At 58.6% G+C, this 19122-nt stretch overlaps 10 protein-coding genes across 10 annotated transcripts; 5 read left to right on the top strand and 5 right to left on the bottom strand.

Annotated features, from left to right (window-relative positions):
• Positions 1 to 357: 357 nt before the first annotated feature.
• K452DRAFT_341845 (uncharacterized protein) lies at positions 358 to 1648 on the bottom strand (the record flags this gene model as incomplete). The annotated part of the gene is made up of 2 exons (XM_033545384.1): positions 358 to 445; positions 876 to 1648. 2 exons carry the CDS (start codon positions 1646 to 1648, stop codon positions 358 to 360), a joined length of 861 nt encoding a protein of 286 aa, XP_033392660.1.
• Positions 1649 to 2043: 395 nt separating this feature from the next.
• K452DRAFT_362199 (uncharacterized protein) lies at positions 2044 to 3028 on the bottom strand. Its single transcript, XM_033546484.1, has 2 exons — positions 2381 to 3028; positions 2044 to 2321 (listed from the first exon to the last, which is right to left on the bottom strand). Exon 1 carries the CDS (start codon positions 2992 to 2994, stop codon positions 2404 to 2406), a length of 591 nt encoding a protein of 196 aa, XP_033392659.1. The 5' UTR covers positions 2995 to 3028; the 3' UTR covers positions 2044 to 2321; positions 2381 to 2403.
• Positions 3029 to 3299: 271 nt separating this feature from the next.
• Positions 3300 to 4596, top strand: K452DRAFT_322093 (uncharacterized protein). Its single transcript, XM_033544466.1, has 2 exons — positions 3300 to 3594; positions 3658 to 4596. Exons 1-2 carry the CDS (start codon positions 3411 to 3413, stop codon positions 4275 to 4277), a joined length of 804 nt encoding a protein of 267 aa, XP_033392658.1. The 5' UTR covers positions 3300 to 3410; the 3' UTR covers positions 4278 to 4596.
• A 1698-nt stretch (positions 4597 to 6294) lies between these two features.
• On the top strand, positions 6295 to 7551 carry K452DRAFT_291976 (uncharacterized protein). Its single transcript, XM_033541286.1, has one exon. The coding sequence runs from the start codon at positions 6346 to 6348 to the stop codon at positions 7372 to 7374; it is 1029 nt and encodes a 342-aa protein (XP_033392657.1). The 5' UTR covers positions 6295 to 6345; the 3' UTR covers positions 7375 to 7551.
• A 1671-nt stretch (positions 7552 to 9222) lies between these two features.
• K452DRAFT_302337 (uncharacterized protein) lies at positions 9223 to 10026 on the bottom strand (the record flags this gene model as incomplete). The annotated part of the gene is made up of 2 exons (XM_033542576.1): positions 9223 to 9390; positions 9445 to 10026. 2 exons carry the CDS (start codon positions 10024 to 10026, stop codon positions 9223 to 9225), a joined length of 750 nt encoding a protein of 249 aa, XP_033392656.1.
• A 73-nt stretch (positions 10027 to 10099) lies between these two features.
• K452DRAFT_291973 (uncharacterized protein) lies at positions 10100 to 12604 on the bottom strand. The gene is made up of 3 exons (XM_033541285.1): positions 11675 to 12604; positions 10453 to 11629; positions 10100 to 10390 (listed from the first exon to the last, which is right to left on the bottom strand). Exons 1-3 carry the CDS (start codon positions 12581 to 12583, stop codon positions 10203 to 10205), a joined length of 2274 nt encoding a protein of 757 aa, XP_033392655.1. The 5' UTR covers positions 12584 to 12604; the 3' UTR covers positions 10100 to 10202.
• Positions 12605 to 13205: 601 nt separating this feature from the next.
• On the top strand, positions 13206 to 13769 carry K452DRAFT_312747 (uncharacterized protein; the record flags this gene model as incomplete). The annotated part of the gene is made up of 1 exon (XM_033543579.1): positions 13206 to 13769. The coding sequence occupies one exon, from the start codon at positions 13206 to 13208 to the stop codon at positions 13767 to 13769; it is 564 nt and encodes a 187-aa protein (XP_033392654.1).
• A 720-nt stretch (positions 13770 to 14489) lies between these two features.
• Positions 14490 to 15747, top strand: K452DRAFT_236650 (uncharacterized protein; the record flags this gene model as incomplete). The annotated part of the gene is made up of 2 exons (XM_033537525.1): positions 14490 to 14933; positions 15001 to 15747. 2 exons carry the CDS (start codon positions 14490 to 14492, stop codon positions 15745 to 15747), a joined length of 1191 nt encoding a protein of 396 aa, XP_033392653.1.
• A 1121-nt stretch (positions 15748 to 16868) lies between these two features.
• On the top strand, positions 16869 to 17540 carry K452DRAFT_291971 (uncharacterized protein). The gene has a single exon (XM_033541284.1). It carries the CDS (start codon positions 17041 to 17043, stop codon positions 17530 to 17532), a length of 492 nt encoding a protein of 163 aa, XP_033392652.1. The 5' UTR covers positions 16869 to 17040; the 3' UTR covers positions 17533 to 17540.
• Positions 17541 to 17604: 64 nt separating this feature from the next.
• On the bottom strand, positions 17605 to 19115 carry K452DRAFT_291970 (uncharacterized protein). Its single transcript, XM_033541283.1, has one exon. The coding sequence runs from the start codon at positions 18991 to 18993 to the stop codon at positions 17827 to 17829; it is 1167 nt and encodes a 388-aa protein (XP_033392651.1). The 5' UTR covers positions 18994 to 19115; the 3' UTR covers positions 17605 to 17826.
• Positions 19116 to 19122: the final 7 nt, after the last annotated feature.

Here is a 19122-nt window from a genome sequence, read left to right as displayed (position 1 = left end):
TCCGTGCCTCTCGGTGAAGCTGCGCTCGAGCAGGGCATAGCGTGTCCTTGCCCACACGAGGGCGGGACGACTGAGGAACTGAAAGGGATGTTGGGGATTGTGAGCGAATGGGCGGGTGTGTACGTGGCGAGGTGCTTGGGGGGATAGACAAGGCGACTACACGATACTGCTGGAAACAATTCGTGCCCCTCTCTGGAATAGCTCTCGAGCTAGGTACGGCGTATCCCTGCCCTTACAAGCACAAGATATCTAACTCGCCGAAAGCGCAGCCGTAACACGGCGCGAACGAGCGGATACGTCCTCAGCAAGCCACCTAGAGGTCCAGGCAAGTCTAGCTTACACCAGCTTCTGAAGCGTTCACTCAGTGTTGCGATACAGGCTCATCACACGAAGGTGAGAGGTACTGGATGCGTAAATATCATTCATCATCAAGTCGCCATCCTCTCTATGGGCACGGGTATATACAACTATACTACAACAAGCACACCACCTCCCTATATACACACCCCCGCCCTACTCCTCCTCAGACTCCTCGCCCCCCTCTGCCTCCTCACTCTCTGACCCCTCTAACCCCCCCTACCTCCCTTACTCTCCCTGTTGTATTGTATGGTTGAAACCGTGCGAGTGAAGAGAGAACGCGGCTTGATTCTTGAATGAGTGACTGGTAGTGAGCTTTATATATATAAAGAGGCATAGTAGTCATATGCTCGCTTGTAGAAAGTAATAGGGGAGTAGCAGGGTGTTGAAACAACGAAAAAGCAATGTGAATATAGAGAATAATGCGAGATAGGAGATGGTGTGATACAAAGAAATATGGCCTGATAGTCCAACACTCCCCCTCCTCATCGCCATCATCGCTATCTTCGTCCACGCACCGCCGATTGCCCTCGCCACTCTCACCCTCGCTGCCGCTCCCCGTTAATGCCTCTTCGGCCGTGCGCTTGTGGCCTGCTGCGGTGGGGACGGGGGTGGCGGCGGCGGCGGTAGTGGTAGTAGTAGTAGCAGCAGCAGCAGCAGCAGCACCCCGCGAGAAGAGGCGGTACGGCAGGCGCAGAACCGGCAAGGCAGGGACGGCGGGGACGACAGGCGCGACGCGCCGCGGTGTCTGGGCCGGAGCCGGGGGGACGGAAGCAGTGACGGCAGCGGCGGCGGTGAGGCGCTGGGCGTGCAGTGCGGCGACGCGCGACGGCGGCACGGAAATCCGCACGCGCCGCATTGCCGGGTTGCTGACGGAGGGGCTGGGCAGCGCGGGCGCGGTCTCGATGCGCGCAGGGTCGGACGGGGCGGACAGCGCTGCGAGGAGGGAGGGCGGCGGAGGCGGGCGCGCGTTCAGGCGCAGGACTGCGGTTTCGATGTCCTGGCTCAGCAGGTCCGCTGGGTTTTGGCGGCGGTGACGGCGGTGCACTCTCTGGGCTTCGCGCGCGCGCGCCGCCTCGTCGAGCCGTTCCATCGCCTTCAAGAAGGCCCCCGGCGTGCCCTCGGCGTAGGATATGAGGAGTTTTAGGTGCCGGAACTTGATCTGATCGAAGAGACCTTGGCCTCTGGTCTTTTCTAGCTCGTCAAATGTCTCTTTGAGGGTGCAGCCCCAGCTCGCCTTGATGCGGTCCTCGATGTTGCCGCGATCGCGGAGAGGCTGTCCGCCGGACATGATTGAGATGATGGTGATGGCGGCGTGTGTGTGTGGTTGAATGGATCTGTGTGTGTGGGCGCGCGCGTTCGTGAGAGGATGGATGAGTTGTTGCGCGAAGAAGTGAAGAAGAGGGAGAAAGAGTGAAGAAGATGTGCGGGCGTTAGTGCTATCTCCGTTGTGGCATTGTGGTGTTGGTGATTGCCTGACGTCCCTCACTCTAGAGTACGCAGTAAAAACATTGGTATATAAGGCCGGGATGCAATTCATTCTGCCAGTGCAGCCGTTCAGCGTAGTGCCTCCCGTTCTTGCTGGTTTACTGGTTTACTGGTCTACTGGTTTGAGCCGAAGGGGTGACGCACCCCGTGAGCGTATTACACCTTAACCGCCTGCCTACTCTTTTTGGAAATTTGTTCGCAAGTTCGATTCCTGGTTCGGTCAATTCTTTTTTGTTACTTTTCCACAGCTACCTATTCTCATGCGCCGTGTACTTTTGAACTGTTATCTTCGCAACCACAGCTCTTCAATAATCTCTTGCCAACGATGCGGTCTGATACAAAAGAGCTTTCGGCTACTGGTTTTGGTCAACATCGACGTCAGTGCTACTTTTTACGTTACCAAACGGCCCGCGCTTCGCTTTCACCGCCCAAGCCTCGATCAAGACAACAATACAGCGCCCCTCGGGCTGCCGCCCCTACGAACGGTTACTTTACCGGTCAATTTGCCAGATCACGGCGGAGGGAGTGAGTTTACCAGAAACATATATGCCTCATGCCTCATGCCTCAGCTCTCAACCTCTCAAGCACCTCATCCGTGTCAAGCACGTCGCCAAACGCGAGCCTGAACGCCAGCAACCCTGCTTCATGCTGTTCCTTATTAGCACTAGCACACGCATCGCCAACCAACCACGTATCGTAGCCGCGATTAAAGGCCGCGCGCGCCGAAGTATCGCAAGAGCAATCGGTCATGACGCCGCAGACGACAACCCTCTCGACGCCCTTACTGCGCAGCAGGTTGTCCAGCCCATCGGCCTTCGGATCCACGCCCAGAAACGCGTCGTACGTGTTCTTGGCGACGACGTCGAGCTGCTGCGCCGCCGGCAGCGAGGCCCGCAACGCCTGGATCTCGGGCACGAACTGCCAGCCGTGTGTGTCCAGGTGCACCGTGTCGTCGACGCCCCATTTGCGCACGACTTGGTTGGGGAAGGGCGGCAGGAGCTCGGCCGCGCTGTGCCCGTGCTGCGTGAAGAGTACTGGGTAAGAGGATGTTGCGAAGTGGGTGGCCAGCTTGAGGACGTTGGGCACGGCGGCGGTGCTCATGGGCGCGAAGAAGTTTTGCATGTCGACGATGAGGAGAGCGGTCGCCATAATGAGTGGATGGGTGGATTGATGGATGCGAGGTGAGGTTTCACGGCAGGGCAACTGGAGCTTACATACCTACCTACATACCTCAGCTGTGAGGGGTAGCCGTGAGGGGTAGTTTGACGGGATGTACCTAGAGCTTATCTAGAGTATGATGTCACTCGTTTGCAATCGCCGGGTCGGCCCGTAGCGAGCCTCACTTGGCCGCGCTTGGCTGACAGCAGTTGGCAGCGGAAAGACGGCACCAATGGCTTTCTACCGATTGTGCCATCCCCCGAAAAAACTTGCCATGCACGCACAGACTCAGCAAAGCAAATCCATCGCGACAATGCCCTTCAACTCGGCGTCCAGGCGCAGTACTTATTGTTCGGCCTGACCGCTGCCGCCCTCATTCACGATTGCCAGCGCGACGACAAGGAAAAATGGCACCAAGGGACATCGAAACCACGCTCGACGACTCGCCCGCTGCCGATCATCTCCCCTATCGCACGCCCCGAGCTCGTGTCCGAGTCCATCTGGCTGCCGAAGTCAGCCCTACGCATGCCGATCTCCTGCTATTGGTGTGTTCGTTGATCTCGGGCTTGATGGACAGCACCCTGTACAATGGTGGGCCATCCATCCGCAGAGCCCGGCGCTGCAGGGCCCCACGTGCTGACTTGTTCCCCATAGCCTACAATACCTTCGTCTCCATGCAGACAGGCAACACCATCTTCATCGCGCTCGGCGCCAGCAACCAGAACAACAAGCCGTACGGGTGGGCGCGGTCGCTATGCTCACTGGGCTTCTTCGTCATAGGCTCGTTCTTCTTCTCGCGCCTGCACAAGCACCTCGGCCCGCGCCGCCGCAAAACGCTCGTCTCGTCCTTCCTCCTACAAACGGCCTTTATCGTCGTCGCCGCCGCCCTCGTGCAAGGCGGCGCCATCAACGGCTCCGTCCCCAACCCCTCCTTCACCCAAGTCCACTGGAACGAACTCGCGCCCATCGCCCTGCTGAGCTTCCAGGCCGCCGCCCAGATCGTCACCAGCCGCGCTCTTGCGTTCGCTGAGATCCCGACTATTGTCATCACCAGCTTGCTCTGCGACCTCTTCTCCGACCCGGCCTTGACGGCTCCTGTCTCCCAGAACGTGAAGCGCAATCGCCGCGCGGCGGCGTTTACGCTTACGTTGGTCGGCGCAATTGCCGGTGGCTGGATCTCCAAGGCCACCAAGGGCGTGCAGGCGGCGTTGTGGCTTGTTGCGGGGCTCAAGCTGGCGATTACTGGTGCTTGGGCGTGCTGGCCTGCCAAGTAGGTAGTGGGTTCTTATCGTGAGATGTTTGGAAGCGCTCCACGGCTATTCTTAGACAACAGGCATTGTTTACTGCTGCTTACCTATTCTTGAAGGTGCGCAACTGCACTTGTATGAACTTACCTGGTTAGCTACTTCACAAACGAGACTGAAGTCGACCCTCATTCGATTCTCAGCATACGCGAGGGCTGGTGGAAAATAGACGAGATCGGATACACGAAATAGATGGCGGACATGGGAAGGGATATCTGACAATATACTGCGGAATCTGTTTTGCAGCGATAGAGATAACCACCATCTATCTCATCATTGACTCCTCTGCCCATCGTATCGACAAACCGGTGATATCATTCTTCACGACGGTAAGCTACGTAGTACTCGTAGACTAGGTTGTATCCATCACAAAAGCCACAGGCCTATGCACGCATACGCCACCTTTCCCATCTCTCTACCCATAGAATAGAGTAGAGTAGATGGCAAAAGCCCATGCCCTCGCCTCTCGGACTCTCGAAAACGCGATCTGGGCCTTTTGCGGCTAAAGCACCTAACCTACACCACACTATTCTGCACGGCAGGCTCCGCGGAGTGAGCGACTGCTAGGAGTAGCACAAAGCTTGTTTTGGCCTGCGGGCACGGGTAGCAGAATATTCTCCCTTCCTCCCTCTACTCCATCCCTGGCCCGCCCATCCATCGAGATGCCACAACCAACGTCGGCTTGCTTGCTTGTTTGCGTCAACGTGCCTGCAGAGAGGCTAGTGCCTACTAACCGACTATAATCCGCCACCTGGATACCGCTGCGCCGCCCGGGATAGGTTTGCTCGTTCTGGCTTGGGGGAAGGGACGGCAGGCGGCTTGGAGGCGTGGAGGCTCGGCGCTGGCGGTTGGGCGCACCCGCCACCTTGCTTCCTCCAGCGGGGTTGTCGAGCACTCTTTTCGGCCGCCGGCCAGAACAACCATCCAACCAACCAACCTCGAAGCTCTGTCAATACCCTGTCCCGGCAGTCTGTTTCGTGCTCCGCTGCCTACTCGTACTCGCATAAACCGCGCTTAGGTGCCGTGGGTGCCTGAAGTCGCCACCCGTCAATATATTCTTCAGACAAGGCTCCGATCAGCCCTGAGAGCCCCATCGTTTGCAGCGGCATCTCTCTTCAGCCTAACGGAGGCGGGCAGGGCTCCGTAGCGCGCGCGACACGGGCGCGGGAACCGAGCCAATCAAGAAATGTGGAGTACAGAGACCACATCGGGAGGCTGCAAGTGCGATCAAACTCGTGTCTCGCCAAACGGGAATCCCACGGAGCACAAATGTTCAACAGTAACGTCGTCGGCCCGCCCACCGACTCCGACTCTTCAGCAGTGGCCTGATGCTGCGCAACTGGCGATACAAATATCTGCCTTCCGCTCCAACGACCCGCGCGTCTTGAATGCCACACGACCCTCCGGTGCCACGCCGCTTCTGTGGGCCCCCGGCACGGCAAGAAGGTTGCAATACCGCTCACAGAGAGGCCGAGGAGAAACGATGGGATCCCTTTCCCTCCAGACGCCCCTCCCGCACGCGAACGGCTGCGGAATGACGAGGTGATTGGCACGGAGCCAGGTCCGCTAGGCCTAACCCGGTGCAGCGAGCGCCTACAAGGGTCCTTCCGGCCGCATATTCATAAAAGAAAAAAAAACCCCAATACCGCGGGCGTCCTAACAGTGGCGCAAGTGTCGCGAAGCAGGATGCGAAAGCTGGGGCTTTGTTGTTGTGCTGATTCGCGGGCGGAGTCAACCCCGACTCGCAATTGGCCGGATCTTACAACCGCATCTCACACTGCGTTGCCGTGACGAATCTCGGCTCTTTTGGAACGTGGAAAGCCATGAACTGCCGCCTGCCGCGCGCGCAAGCATAATAATCTCGAGCAACATACAAGGTACGGCACTCGAGGCGGGGTCAGCTAGCAACCACATGCCGCCTCCATCGCGCGCTGTTTTAATCCCCCCCCCCCATCACGTTCGCAAACAGACCAGACACGCGTAGCATCGACCTACCCCGACCCAACTCCACATCCATAAAACACGCTTGGACCATAAAATGGCCAGCACCATCCATTACCCCCAAATGGACAGCTTCCTTCCCCACCACCATTACGTCGACAATACATCGCCCACCAGACTGCGCGGGGACCCGGCCAAATTCACCGGCTCAACGCTCGTCGACGCGCCGACCGAAGAAGACTCCAACTTGACCCTCAGCATGAACTCCGTCTCTAGCATAGCCGATCCCCTAGCTGCCGTCATGCATACGGGATCCTTCTATGACCCGTGGCATTGCAATTACATGGACGAGGAGGCAACGCATTTGCGCGCGGCCTCCGCCTTTTTCAAGTACAGCGGGCTTTCTGACGGCTTGCTCCATCATCTTCCGTCGACGTCGACGGCAAGCGACAGCAACGTGGCCGAGAGCTCCGAGAGCATCAGCAGCGGCCAAGCTTTCTCCGACGACGGTTCCTCGCCTACCATTGCGCCCGCGGCCCTGCTCGCGTACAACAACCCTATGAACGCCGGCGACGCGGAAGACGACTCCGATGAGCTCACTGCCACTCCATCGGACAACAACAGCGACGACAACGACAATGATGATGTCGTCTCCACCAACAACAAGAAGCGCCGCAGATCCGCCAACGACGCCGAGGGCAACAACAAGAGCCGCACCAACAACACACCCACCTCACCCCACCCCAAGCGACGCCACACAACCACAAACCTCCCCATCAACACCAACACCAACTCCAACTCCAACTCCAACAACACCAGCAGCATCAAGCGCGAGCGCTTCCTCGAGAAAAACCGCGCCGCCGCGCACCGCTGCCGGCAGAAGAAGAAGAAGTGGGCCGTCGACATGGACGACCAGTGCCGCGAGCTGAAAGCCCGCAACGCCTCGCTGCAGCTGCACATAGCGCAGCTGAACGACGAGGCCTACGGGCTCAAGATGCTCCTCCTCCAGCATGGCGACTGCGGCTTCCCGCCTATTATGGCGTATATTGAGGAGACAGCTGAGGGGCTGGTGCAGCATCAGCTGCGGCGACGGCAGCAGCAGAAGGGCGAGGAGGCGGCGTGTTAGGTTGTTGGGGTGGGTTGAGCGGTGGTGGTGGGGAGGAAAAATGACATGGCCCCCCTAGGCCTAAGTATGGCACATGGCACATGGCACATGGCAGCAGCAGCAGCAGGCGCGTTTGGCATTTGTTGGCATTTTCTGGGCGAGGGCAGGCCCAACTTACCTAGGTTAATACACGAAGCAACGATTTTCCTTGTTCTTGTCTAAAGACTCGCTTTGCTGAGCTGGTGCTTGATGGTTGATAGTGGTGGACGAGGGCGCCACCAACTAGAGTAAGGTAGCAGTAGGTAGTGGCTAGTGCGGCCGCCACACCCAGCTACACACAGCCACAGCCGGCGCGCCAGCCCGGCCAATCACGTCGTTTGCCCTGTCCAACCCGTGGAGTGCTTGTGCTTGTGCGGCCAAGAGAGAACAGGACAAGACAGAGCAGAGTAGAGTGAGTACTTTAGCTGGTACGAGTAGGGAGGGGTGCTGAGCCTGCGCTACTAATTTTACTACTACGGCTTTGTTTATGAGAGGGCAAGTGCAAGATATAAGATATAAAGAGAGGACGCTGGCTCGATATAGTCGATGTCCATGTCTGGCGATGTCCATGTCCATGTCCATGTCGATACAAACAATCACCACCGAAAACGACTCCGTATACTATACAGTATATCAAACAACGACTGACTACTCAACCAACCCCCACCGCTACACCCGTCCGTGGAAAACCAAACCAAATCTCAATCTCAATCTAGCCGCCGTTGCGAAAGTTGCCGAAATCGCGCGAGACTACTCCTACCAACCCCACACAACGCCGCCGAAAGGACTGCTTCAACAAGACCTAGAGTGGCTCTTGGAGCTTTGCCGGGCCTTGGCTTATGTCCGTTCTGTTATTTGCGTGCGTGCCAGAGAAGCAACCTAGGCTCGGCTCGGCTCGGCTCGGCTGCATCCGCCGACCTCGATTTCATTCATCTTTGCAACATGCCGTGAGGAAGTCTCATGCCAAGTTGATCGTCTCTTTGGTGTGGTGCCGTCATTCAGTGCGCGCGGCTTTCGAAGGCGATGATGATGGTGGTGGTCGGCTCACGTCGATTGCTGAGCTGATTGTTACTTCAGACTATCGTGTCGTGTCGGCGGGGCCTCCTGGAGCGGCATTTAATTGAAAGATTAATAAAGAGGCTGTGAAATTCTAGACTCCTGATCTACGGATATCAGCTTGCTGGCTGCGTGTAACGTGAACGGCAAAGGGCGCAAGCATACCAAAACTGTAAGCTAACCCCAGTAGACAGTTTGAAGTTCAGTTGTTGCTTGTCTATTGGGCTTTGGACGATTAAGGGAAAATCTTAATAGCCCCCTCCAAATATAATAGGAGCTGGGCATTTATTTTAGAACAGAAACACGGCCTGGCTTGGAAGAGAAGCCATCTTACCACTGCAAGGTCTACCAGGGAAGAGTATGGCCATCCGCTCGACATCCCGCGTTATTACGAGATGAAGATCCCACCCACCACATTACACAGTGGGCTTCTTCTCCATGGCGGCACCAGTGCCATCATTCGCTGCTCATCCGCAAAATAGTGTAACGTCCAGTGCTTGGCTACCACACCGATGACATCATCCAGATACCGGGTTTGTGCAGCTGCTGCATCCTTGAAGACAAGTATTAAGTGCGCGACGCCGGTTGTGTCCTTCCTCGATGCCGGCTGCTTGAAGGCGTGAAGGGGAGTCGAATCATTCGAGTTCCTACAATCAAGGATGCGGTAGTGTGTGCCAATTATGTATGCCGTGTCGGTATTCGCACCTGTACGTGGCCTGCTCACCCTACGTCCCCTCAGCGGCTTGATGCCTTGCGGCATGCCCAAAGTGTGCATCAAGCCCCGCCGCTGATTGTCGAGTGCCACTGAGGGGCGTCATCATCGTTGTCTTCGTCATCGTCGTCTTCGTCTTCGTCTTCGTCTCCTTCGATTACTGGCGCACGAGCGGAGTTATCCAGGTAAGGCAAACCGGGGGAGGCTGGCTGGGCTGCAGCCCATGAGTCCTGTAGCAATCATCATCAGTATCCGGGCATTCGGAACGCACGCGTCGGTCAGACCCATCGACCAAGGCCCTCCGGCCCAGCGCCGAAATCTATTTCACCCAGCGGAGACGAGCCCAGAAGCGTGTCTGGCGGAGACGACATCGAATATGAAGGCCGGCTGCGGGTGAAGTGGGCCGTCTCGAGTGAGGGGTCGATCTTGTCGATCAGCATGGCCCTCTCCATCTCGGTCATGGCGGCCGAGCCGTCGCAGGTTTCGGGAGAAGTGGCTCCTCGGAAGGTGGCAGCGACATCTTCGAGGCTGTGGAAGTCGGTCTCGACCAGGTTGTGGAGGACAGCGAAGGTGGCATCCGTAACCGGGGCCCTGCACAGGCCGCGGATAACTTCCTTGAAGTTGTCAAGCTGCCTCGTGCAGGCGGCCAGCTTGTCGTCGAGATGCAGGTTCATCGACTTCAGGGCAGTGGTGCGGCGCTGGTCGCCGGCAGCGTCATAGACGCAGTCGTCGGGATTGCGAGCTAGGCAGGCGGCGCAGACGGGGCGGGTGCCATCGCATTTGCTCTTGCGGTTCTGGCAGGGGACGCAGGCGACGGTGGTGATGCGAACACGCTTGGAAAAATGCTTGGGGGGGCGATCAGACATGATGGAGGCGAGAAAGTGGCGGCGCGCGATTTGGGGCAGCCCGTGACAAAAGAGAAAGCAGGGCGGGAAAGATGGAGTATACTCCGTCCGCTGCCCGCCACGCCCGGAGCCGGGCCCGACCAATCATCTGGCGCGCGGAGCAGACTCCGCCATCCTCGACTTCCATTTGTCTACTTTCACGTGTGAGGTACTCCGGCGCTCGCCAGACACAAGTTCACGATGCTGAACAGCCCCTCACCCAGGATCAGTCCCGATGCCAGCACTATCACCGGCGTTTCCTGCCTGCCCCTGTACCGTCGCCACCAGAGACTCACCATGCCGCCAACCGCCCGCGCCAGCGTAAACGACGGAGTGTTGTACATGCCTGCCATCGCCCCGTTAGCCCTAAATGGTACCGTCCGCGTCTGTGCGTCCCGCTCTGCTTACCCACTGCTACCGCTATCCCCCCTGGAACAAATCTCGTCCACTTCCTTCCGCCTTGCCTGCCAGCCTCCCACACCCTCGCCGCCGTACCAAGCGCAAAGACCAACCCTGCGCCGATCGCCCACTGTGCAACCATCGCCGGCAGCCCTTTGCCCGTGACCAGCCTCGCCGTGAAGATCCAGACGAACCCCGTGGGGATCTCGAACAACTTCCCGGGAACATCATACACGCTGGTGTACAGCTTGTACACAAACGCCGAGAGCACAGCCCCGACAGCCGATCCAATCATCTGGCCCCAAAACTGCGCGTTGGGCGCGGCTCCTAGCAGGTGGCCTGTCTTCAGGTCCTGCAACAGGTCTCCTGCCTGGAGAGCCCCCGACTCGGTTATGGCGCCGGCTACAAGGTTGATGACGACAGCATTCTTGTTTGTGGATGCGTGCGGGATGGCAATGGCGATCAATAGCTGCGTGAGCTTGGAGATACCTGAAACGGGGTTGAGATCGGTCTCGCCGAGGGCTCTCACCCCCATAATGGAAAGCAACAATGCAAGGAGGAGAGAAAGGATATTGAGACCTATTGGAACGAGGTTACCGAAAACATAGTGCACCGCACCAATGCTGAGGGCCAGAGACAATACAAGGCCGATAAGAGTGGTGCGCGTCGAGATGAGGTGCTCCGGAGGAGCATCCACTTCGGCGGAAGCTGCTGTATCTTTGCCGCTGCCCTGGTCGGAATGATCTCTAATTGCCGAATATCCCTTGAGCGAGCTGGCTTCAAAGGAGAAGACGTCCCTCCACGACCCACGTCGTACACGATCCTGCAGCCGTGGCAACCAAAGCCGACCGTAACCGACAAGTGGTCTGAGGACAAGCCAGCCAAGACTGACGAGCGAGTCCGCCAGCATGATGGATAGACTGACCCAGACAATCCAGCCTTTGCTACCTGTTTCCCAATCACTAACTGGGCCGGGGGCCCAGCCTTTGTGCTTGGCCAAGGGCGACAAGATCCCCCAGCCCAGAACGGCACCGAGAAGCATGTGCAGCGTGGTCTCAGGGCCCATAATAATTCCTTGCCCGATGTAGGCCGGTGAAGGGTTGAGCGTCCACAACCAGTCCTTTGCGAGCGTCAAGCCAAAAATAGGAAGATGACGGAGTTGGGGGACGAAATAGGTACAGATGGTCTGCTAGACGTAAGTAAGTGCAGAGGCGAAGATTGTGAAACTTACATAGACAGCGGAGACCCCAAAAGATACAATCAGTAGCCTTATCTTAGCCCTCCAATCACTGCTTTGGTCTAGACCGGTCCCTGATTCGTCGTCATATGTCTGTTCCGGGTAGGTCTGCAGCGGAGACTCATCCCCGGCAGGCGCAGTCGATGCACCACCAGCAAGGAGATGAACTTCCTCTTCGTTCTCTTCAGAGGTCCCTCTCGCCGTTTTGTTGTCATCCTGCAGGATCACTGCACCCTTGCCCTGATCTCCGTGCAATACCCCGATCATGAGTGCCGTAGCCGTCCCGCTCGGGAACTTGAGTTTCTCCCGGATGATGACTTGCCTCCTCAAAGGCACCGCAAAGACGCAACCAAAGAAGCATATGCCTACGGCCCAGAGCACCAGCTTCCATAAGCCGATGTCCAGAGGTCCATTCTCTTCTGGCTTCAACAAGTACTGCAACGCGGGTACCACCCCAACGAAGCCGCAGCCCAGTGGTCCCGTTCCGACCGAACCAGCCACCGATTGTATGAGGACGTTTTCGACAGGTGAGAAGGGGAGCCGCAGATGTTTCGATACGAGCCGGAACCAAGCGAAGCCCAGCAAAGCCGAGGGCATGGCCATGCTGCTAACCCAGCCCGTCTGCAGGCCAAAGTACATGTTGGAGAAGCAGATGACGATGCCGATGGCGAGGCCGACGAGCACGCCGCGCAGCGTGAAGTTCTGTGGTGCCGACGCGCGCGCCGCCAGTGTGTCCTGGGCATTGCGACGCTGTGCCTGGGCAACAGTGGGGGTCGCAGATGCGGATGTGGATGCGCCGTCGCGACGAGCGTCGGCGATGGGGTCGGAGGCTGGGGTACGCGAGAGCATGGGTGTCGTAGGCGAGAGGTCCCTGTCGGGCGACGAACCTCTGTCGGGCGCCATGGTGAAGAGAGGAGAGGCGGGATCGCAGCGTTGGTGTTGAGGGATGAAAGGCGTCTCGGGAGATTCGATGATGCGCCGGGAGCCGGGTTGGCACGTTGGGTTGATGTAAGTGTTGGCTCTTGCTTCCGCCATGACCACCTTCGAGCACGACATCCTCTCCACCTCGGCCAATATTCGTAAGCAACGAGCACATTGACTGTCACGAGGAGCGGTTATGCAACCAAGGAGTCGTGTTCGCGTGGATCGAATGATGAATGCCGAGTTTGAGTGCGTGCCAGCAGTTAGTCTCTCGTTCGCTGGTACGCCCAGTATCAACTCCACGTCAAAAATATAGAGCGACTGAGCATCGGTTTTAACTACTCATCTCTCTCTATTCTGCAATCCACCTAAGTAAAAGAATGATTATCGAAAACTAGAGGTGTCGGTGCTGAGGCCCTTCACATAACCCTACAGCTCGATACCATTTCTCCTACTCGATTGACGACCTTCTTCCTAAACATGTCTCTTATACACTCACACACTAATCGTTAAGCAACAACATGGGTTTCTTCTCCTTAAATTTTCCCATCCCACCGCCGACTCAACTCCAACACGCAAGGATTTTATATCCTTCTGCGACAAGATGTCGGACCCCAGCAAACGTGGCATACTTGTCGGCATCCCTCACCGCAGATACGTCTCCTATCCCACAACTTATGTCGACATGGTAAACGCCGCACGTCATCCCGCGACTCCGAAAGCCGTTGCCGTTACTGTATGTATTCTCATGGAATTTTTTCCCGGCTGGAATATACTTCCCGTACTGATTCCAACCCAGGGCCAAGAGGTACAGCAATCAGACGCAACCGAAGCGACCACTAAATGTTGCAAGACGCTTGAAGACATGGAGCCCCCTCCGTCTAGCCAATGCGTGAAGCGTTCTCCGACCCCGCTGGCGGAGTTGCTATTGACTCCGCCATCGACGCCGCCAAAGTCGCCTCCAAGCCTCACCGAAGAGGGGAAGCAGCAGCACGAATCTCGGGACATGGGCCGTGACAAGCGCGAGAAGGAAGGTGATGGCAAGAATACCCGCGGCATCAAGAGGCGCAAGCTCCATCAGGACGACAGCCGGAAGGCTGGAGAAGAAGATGACCAGCCAGGCTTCTTTAGGAACGGGAACGGGAACCTCGAGCTTCCGCTGTGGTAGCCATCTCTCGGCCAAAGTCTGTTTTTATTTGTTCTCCCTTCCCCGTCGTGCTTCTTCTTTCCTTGGAGGAGACGAAAGGCACAATCGGAGGGCTTACAAAACACCAATGCCAATTGGAGATGCGGGGCATGGGCGGCGGAGAGTTGGATAGATTAATCCGTATGCATCCCCAGACAGTAAATACCCCGGGGTGGGTCCCTTGGCCCAGCCCTATCGTACTCGTAATCGATAAGGCGACATGACTCGCCGATCTGCACGTGATCTGCAGCGCGCGCGCGCCCGGATCCACGGGACAACGACGAGCTCGACGGACTTGCCATGTCGGACTGCCAGGAGATGAGTGCCGCCTCGGCCGTACGCGCTGCCGCCAGTATCCGGACGGAAGACCATGGTTCCTGGCGCGCAGAAGCCTCTCCGGCCCCCGTCACACCCCCGGCGCACCCGCGCAAAAAACAGGTCCAGCGCCATCATCATCTTACCTCTTCACTTTCAGCTACAACCCTGGCCTCCTTCCCGGAACATGCGCCCTCGCTGCGCCGAGACTCGACAACTTCTGCTACACCTACTCCCACTCTGACCCTAACAACCTCCAACGACGACTCCTTCTACGCCGCTCTTTCCAACCTTTTCGCTTGCTCGACCTCCGCCCGACTCTCCGCTTGCCTGGCCCGCTCTGCCCTGCCGCTCCTGCCGCCCTTTGCAGCCTGCTGGTATCCCGCCATGGCCATCTCCGCCCAAGCCCACATTCCGAGCACTCCGCGCGTCATCAGCCCGTCGCCAACGCCCTCTGAGTCGAGCGCCTCGGGCTACTTCACGCGCTCGGCTGCGCGCCGCGCAAACAGCACGCGCGACGTCACGTCACCCATGTCGATCAGCGAGGTCGACGACCCGGACGAGCTGGGCCGCCGCGCCAGAGTGCGCAGCAGGAGCCCCGTCAAGCGTCGCATGAGCGGCTTGACTATCGCCGACAAAGCCAAACTCGAAAACAGCAAGTCCACGTTGGGCTCGCGCAACAAGAAGGACCTGCACCTGCCCAACGGCGACACCAACGGCCACCTCTCGCCCGCCAGCGCCTCGTCGTCGAATAAAGAGTACTGGCGCAGCCTCAGCCGGAGCCCCAGCCCGTTGGGATTGATTCCGATCCACCAAGAGTGGCGGTTGTTTGTGCGTCCATCTTGTTTCGGACCAGTGTAACGTAGGGAGGAGAAGCTAACCACGAGCGTGCCCACAGATTCACCGCCACGAGATCCCACGGAAGGTGCTGCACACGTCCATTGGCTTTCTGACTCTCGGCCTCTACACGTCGCGCACGCAGCCCTCGTCGATCCACCCCATCCTGCTCTCCCTCCTCATCCCCATCGCCACCGTCGACTTCTTCCGGCACCGCTTCTCGGCCCTGAACCGCACGTACATCCGCCTGCTCGGCGCGCTGATGCGCGAGTCCGAGGTCGACGGCTGGAACGGCGTCATCTGGTACCTGTTCGGCACGTGGGCAGCGCTGCGCTTCTTCCCCAAGGACGTGGGCGTCCTGGCCGTCATGCTGCTGTCGTGGTGCGACACGGCGGCCAGCACGGCCGGTCGCCGCTGGGGCAAGTACACGCCCAAGGTACGGCAGGGCAAGAGCCTGGCGGGCAGCGCGGCGGCGCTGCTCACGGGCGTCGCCACGGCGCTGTGGTTCTACGGCTGGGTCGCGCCCAGCTTCCAGACCGCGTACCCCGGCATTGACGCCGGCGAGAACGCGTTCGCGTTCCAGGGGCGCTTGACGCTGCCGGGCTCGGTCAGCGGCCTGTTGGGCTGGAGCGAGGGCCAGGGGAGCGTGGGCGGCGGGTTGGCGCTCGGTGTTATGAGCGTGTGGGCGGGCTTTGTGGCCAGTGCCAGCGAGGCGCTTGACCTGTTTGGGTGGGACGACAATGTCACGATTCCGATTCTGTGCGCTGGAGGGCTGTGGGGTTTCTTGAAGGTGTTTGGACAGGCGTGAGGACAGAGTATGGGACTGAATGACAGGAGTGAATAGTAGGCGGGGACGACGGGACGGGCTTGGACACTATGTTTTGCAATCATCTCGCGCTACGACAAACAGATGGATGGATTGATGGGTGGACGGACGGACGAATGGGTAGGGCAAACTAGGGCGGCGTTCAGGCGCGACATTGACATGATACCAGACGGGAAAGGGAAGGAAAGGAAAGGAAACTCACCGAAACACGAGAGATAAAGATGACTACATATACAAGAGAGGGAGGAATGGGATGGGATGGGATGCGGGAAAATGCGCACTGCGTGGGTACTGTACTTAGGAGGCGGGTAGACAGACAGACAATAGGTGGATGGATGGAGGCCGGGTAAATCACTGCTCTTTTTTCTTGTCTCTTGTTTCTTGTTTCTTTTCTCGTTTCGTGGTTCCTGTTTCCATTGCTCGTTGGGTGGACGAAGAGAAAGATTTTGTTTGTGTTCGTTTTTTTCTTTCTGTGGCTCTGTGTGTTGTGCGCGCGGGGGTGGGTGAAGGGGTGTTGTCTGTGGGTATGCTTGTGTGTATGCTTGTGTGTATGTAGATAGGGTAGGGTAGGGTAGGGTAGGTCATGGACGGATGGACGAACAGATAGCTGCGTGGGTAGGGGGGTGGGTAGGGCGCAGCGTCGGGAGTAATGTCTAGTCTTGTTTGGTTGCCTTATTGGTGATGGTTCTTGTTGATGTGGACGTGAGTAGGTAGGTGATATTGCGGTATAGTATATAGCTAGGCATTATTCATTGTTTTATTTCCTAATCTAGTCCCTCTCACGAGCTCGCACCCGGCCGAGCCACATTGTCACAGCACTGCACGGCACAGCGGTTCCGAACTAAACACACCCCCGTATGGCTGGCTGGCTGGGAATAGATGTCGAAATAGCGAATAACTTCCTATGTACAAGTAAGCAATACAACTAGCTATGTATGTATGCGCGTACGTAGGTAGGCGGTTGAGGCGAGAAGAAATCCATCCATCCATACCTACATGTGGACGACCATCGGGCAAGGCGGGGCCGAGGGATGCCCGACCGGGGTAGGGATCTAGGTATCTAGGTACATACGAACGTCGTCACGTACGTCGTGCAGCAAGCATCCCGGCGCCGTCCGTAGCAGCTGGAGCACAGCACATATAAGGCAGCGCGAGGACCCCGCGAGCGGAGCGAGGCTATTTCCAACGACTCTGTCCTGTCCTGTACCACACCCCACATACCCCACCACCACCACCACAACCACAACCACAACCAGACCCCCAACCCCAACACCCATGGCGCGCCCAGGCCGCCTCCTCATCTCCCTCGCAGCACTGGTCACCGGCCTCGGCGCCCTCGCCGCCGACTTCAACGTCACCCACATCTACAACCCCACCTGGCCGGGCCACGCCAAATTCCACGTCGGCCAGACCATGGCCATGGCCGTGCTGCTGTGCTGCGCGTCGCTGTGGTTGCTTTGGGTGCCTGCTGCTGCCTCTGCCACAACCTCCACCTCCATCACCGCCGCAAACGGCGCGGCGAGAGAACGCAAAGAGGGCAGAGGCGACACAGACAAAGTGCGCACGGCGGTGCAACGGCAGCGCCTCGATGCCGCGGCCCTGCTCGCCGCCATCTACTGGGTTACGCAGATGGCCGCCTACGCTTTTCCCGGCACCACGCCCTTTGATGTCATCCCTGGGCGGGTGGACCCGGATCCGCTGCTCCAGTTCAAGCTCGAGGTCGCGATGCTGGCGTTTGTCGGGGTGGGGTGGTGGCTGGAGCGCTGAGTCGGGGGGGGGGGGGGGGGGGGGGGGGGGGGGGGGGGGGGGGGGGGGAGGGATGTGCGGGACGACTTGTCAGTGGCGAGATACAAATGTTATACCACTCGCTACTCGAGTAGGTGCTCATCAAGCGTACATTAGTCTAATTACGTAGTTCATCCATATGGCCATCCCATCCATGCGTGCGGCATCCAACGTGAGCGTACAGTAGGTACATACATAGCCTCGCGGCGTCATCCAAATAATCTTTCTTTCCCATCATCCAATTGTTCTTCCGTCATCCAAGCACCCAACACACACTTACAACTCCTCGGCGTTGTACGCCCGCCTCGCCTCGACGGTCGACTCCTTGGCCTCGAGAGCCGCCGGCGCAGGCACGTCGTCGGGATTGGCCACGCCCTCGGTGCGGATGAGGTAGTCGCACACGTCGTCCTCCATGCGGTCCATCAGGTCCTCAAGCTGCTTGGCCTCCTTCTTCTTGGCGAGGTCGGCGTCCTTCTTCTTCTGCAGCAGCATGCGCATGACGGTGCTGATCAGCAGCGCCGTGCCCGCGCCCACCCACATGATGTTCTTCTTGGCGTAGTAAGGGAGCAGGTACGCGCGGCAGTGCAGCGGCATGCCCGACGCAAGGGGATCCTCGAGCCGCTCCACGCACGCGTCGTAGGCCACCGTGAAGCGCGTGTGCAGCTTGTTGACCCGGCACGCAATCGTCTTGCACTCGACCAGATTCGGGTTCCAGCCGGGGTACAGGTCGTGCGCCTTGTTGATGAACTCGACGTTCTTGCTCGCCCACAGGAAGTGCTGCACCTGGGGCGGCTCGATCCACGCCTCGCGGTCGGCGAAGGGGTACGGGTCCGCGGCTGTGGGCGCGGCGTTCTGCTGGATGCGCAGGATCGTGTTCTTGGGCTTGCGCGAGTACGACAGGCGGAATCCCGTCAGCGCCGCTGGCACCGGCCCGTTGTCCTGCGCCTCAATGTGCGTCACGTTGAAGACGACGCCCTTGACGTCGTGGGTGCCGTTCTTGACGAGCGTCTCGAAGCTGATGCTGCCGCGCAGGTTCGTCGTGTAGGGCCCCGCGATGGGCGCGCCGTCGGCGTCGTAGCGCGTCGGCGCGTACAGCTGGATGGCGCTGTTGATGTTGCCGCTCTCTTCCTTGCCCACGTGCACAAATGGCAGCTCCTCGTCCTCGACCGTGTAGCCGTTGATCTGGGCGGCGTCGTCGCCGTCCAGGCCCAGATGGCGCGTGATGCGCACGTCGAACTCGAGCACGCCGTCGATCAGCTTCGACTTGGGCTTGGCCGGGTCGGAGCGGAAGCAGCGCTGGCACTCAATGGGGAACTGGACGTGGGTGAAGCCATTGCGACCGTCGGTGGTGCGGACGGCCAGCTCTTCGATGGCGGGGTACGACTTGGCCGGGGCTGCGGCAGTGGCGGCGCAGGCAGCGAGAAGGGCGTAGGTGGTGCGCATGGTGGGGTTTGTGGGAGGAGGAGGAGGAGGGAGAGGGGGAGGTAGAGGAAAGGAAAGGCGGGGAAGAAGAAGAAGAAGACGAAGACGAAGATGAAGAAGAAAGGAGATGGGGATGGGGAGGGATGGAAG

This window comes from Aplosporella prunicola (assembly GCF_010093885.1).
Source record: "Aplosporella prunicola CBS 121167 unplaced genomic scaffold K452scaffold_36, whole genome shotgun sequence".
NCBI classification, from domain to species: domain Eukaryota; kingdom Fungi; phylum Ascomycota; class Dothideomycetes; order Botryosphaeriales; family Aplosporellaceae; genus Aplosporella; species Aplosporella prunicola.
This window is presented reverse-complemented; position numbering and strand designations above follow the sequence as displayed.

Bases quoted from the DNA above. Each gene is read 5' to 3' on its own strand.
- K452DRAFT_362199 (XM_033546484.1), bottom strand. From the start codon at position 2,994: ATGGCGACCGCTCTCCTCATCGTCGACATGCAAAACTTCTTCGCGCCC.
- K452DRAFT_322093 (XM_033544466.1), top strand. From the start codon at position 3,411: ATGGCACCAAGGGACATCGAAACCACGCTCGACGACTCGCCCGCTGCC. The intron at 3,595-3,657 runs GTGGGCCATCCA...TGTTCCCCATAG, and splicing joins GGACAGCACCCTGTACAATG to CCTACAATACCTTCGTCTCC.
- K452DRAFT_291976 (XM_033541286.1), top strand. From the start codon at position 6,346: ATGGCCAGCACCATCCATTACCCCCAAATGGACAGCTTCCTTCCCCAC.
- K452DRAFT_291973 (XM_033541285.1), bottom strand. From the start codon at position 12,583: ATGGCGCCCGACAGAGGTTCGTCGCCCGACAGGGACCTCTCGCCTACG. The intron at 11,630-11,674 runs GTAAGTTTCACA...TACGTCTAGCAG, and splicing joins TTGGGGTCTCCGCTGTCTAT to ACCATCTGTACCTATTTCGT. The intron at 10,391-10,452 runs GTAAGCAGAGCG...GGGCGATGGCAG, and splicing joins GGGGATAGCGGTAGCAGTGG to GCATGTACAACACTCCGTCG.
- K452DRAFT_291971 (XM_033541284.1), top strand. From the start codon at position 17,041: ATGGCGCGCCCAGGCCGCCTCCTCATCTCCCTCGCAGCACTGGTCACC.
- K452DRAFT_291970 (XM_033541283.1), bottom strand. From the start codon at position 18,993: ATGCGCACCACCTACGCCCTTCTCGCTGCCTGCGCCGCCACTGCCGCA.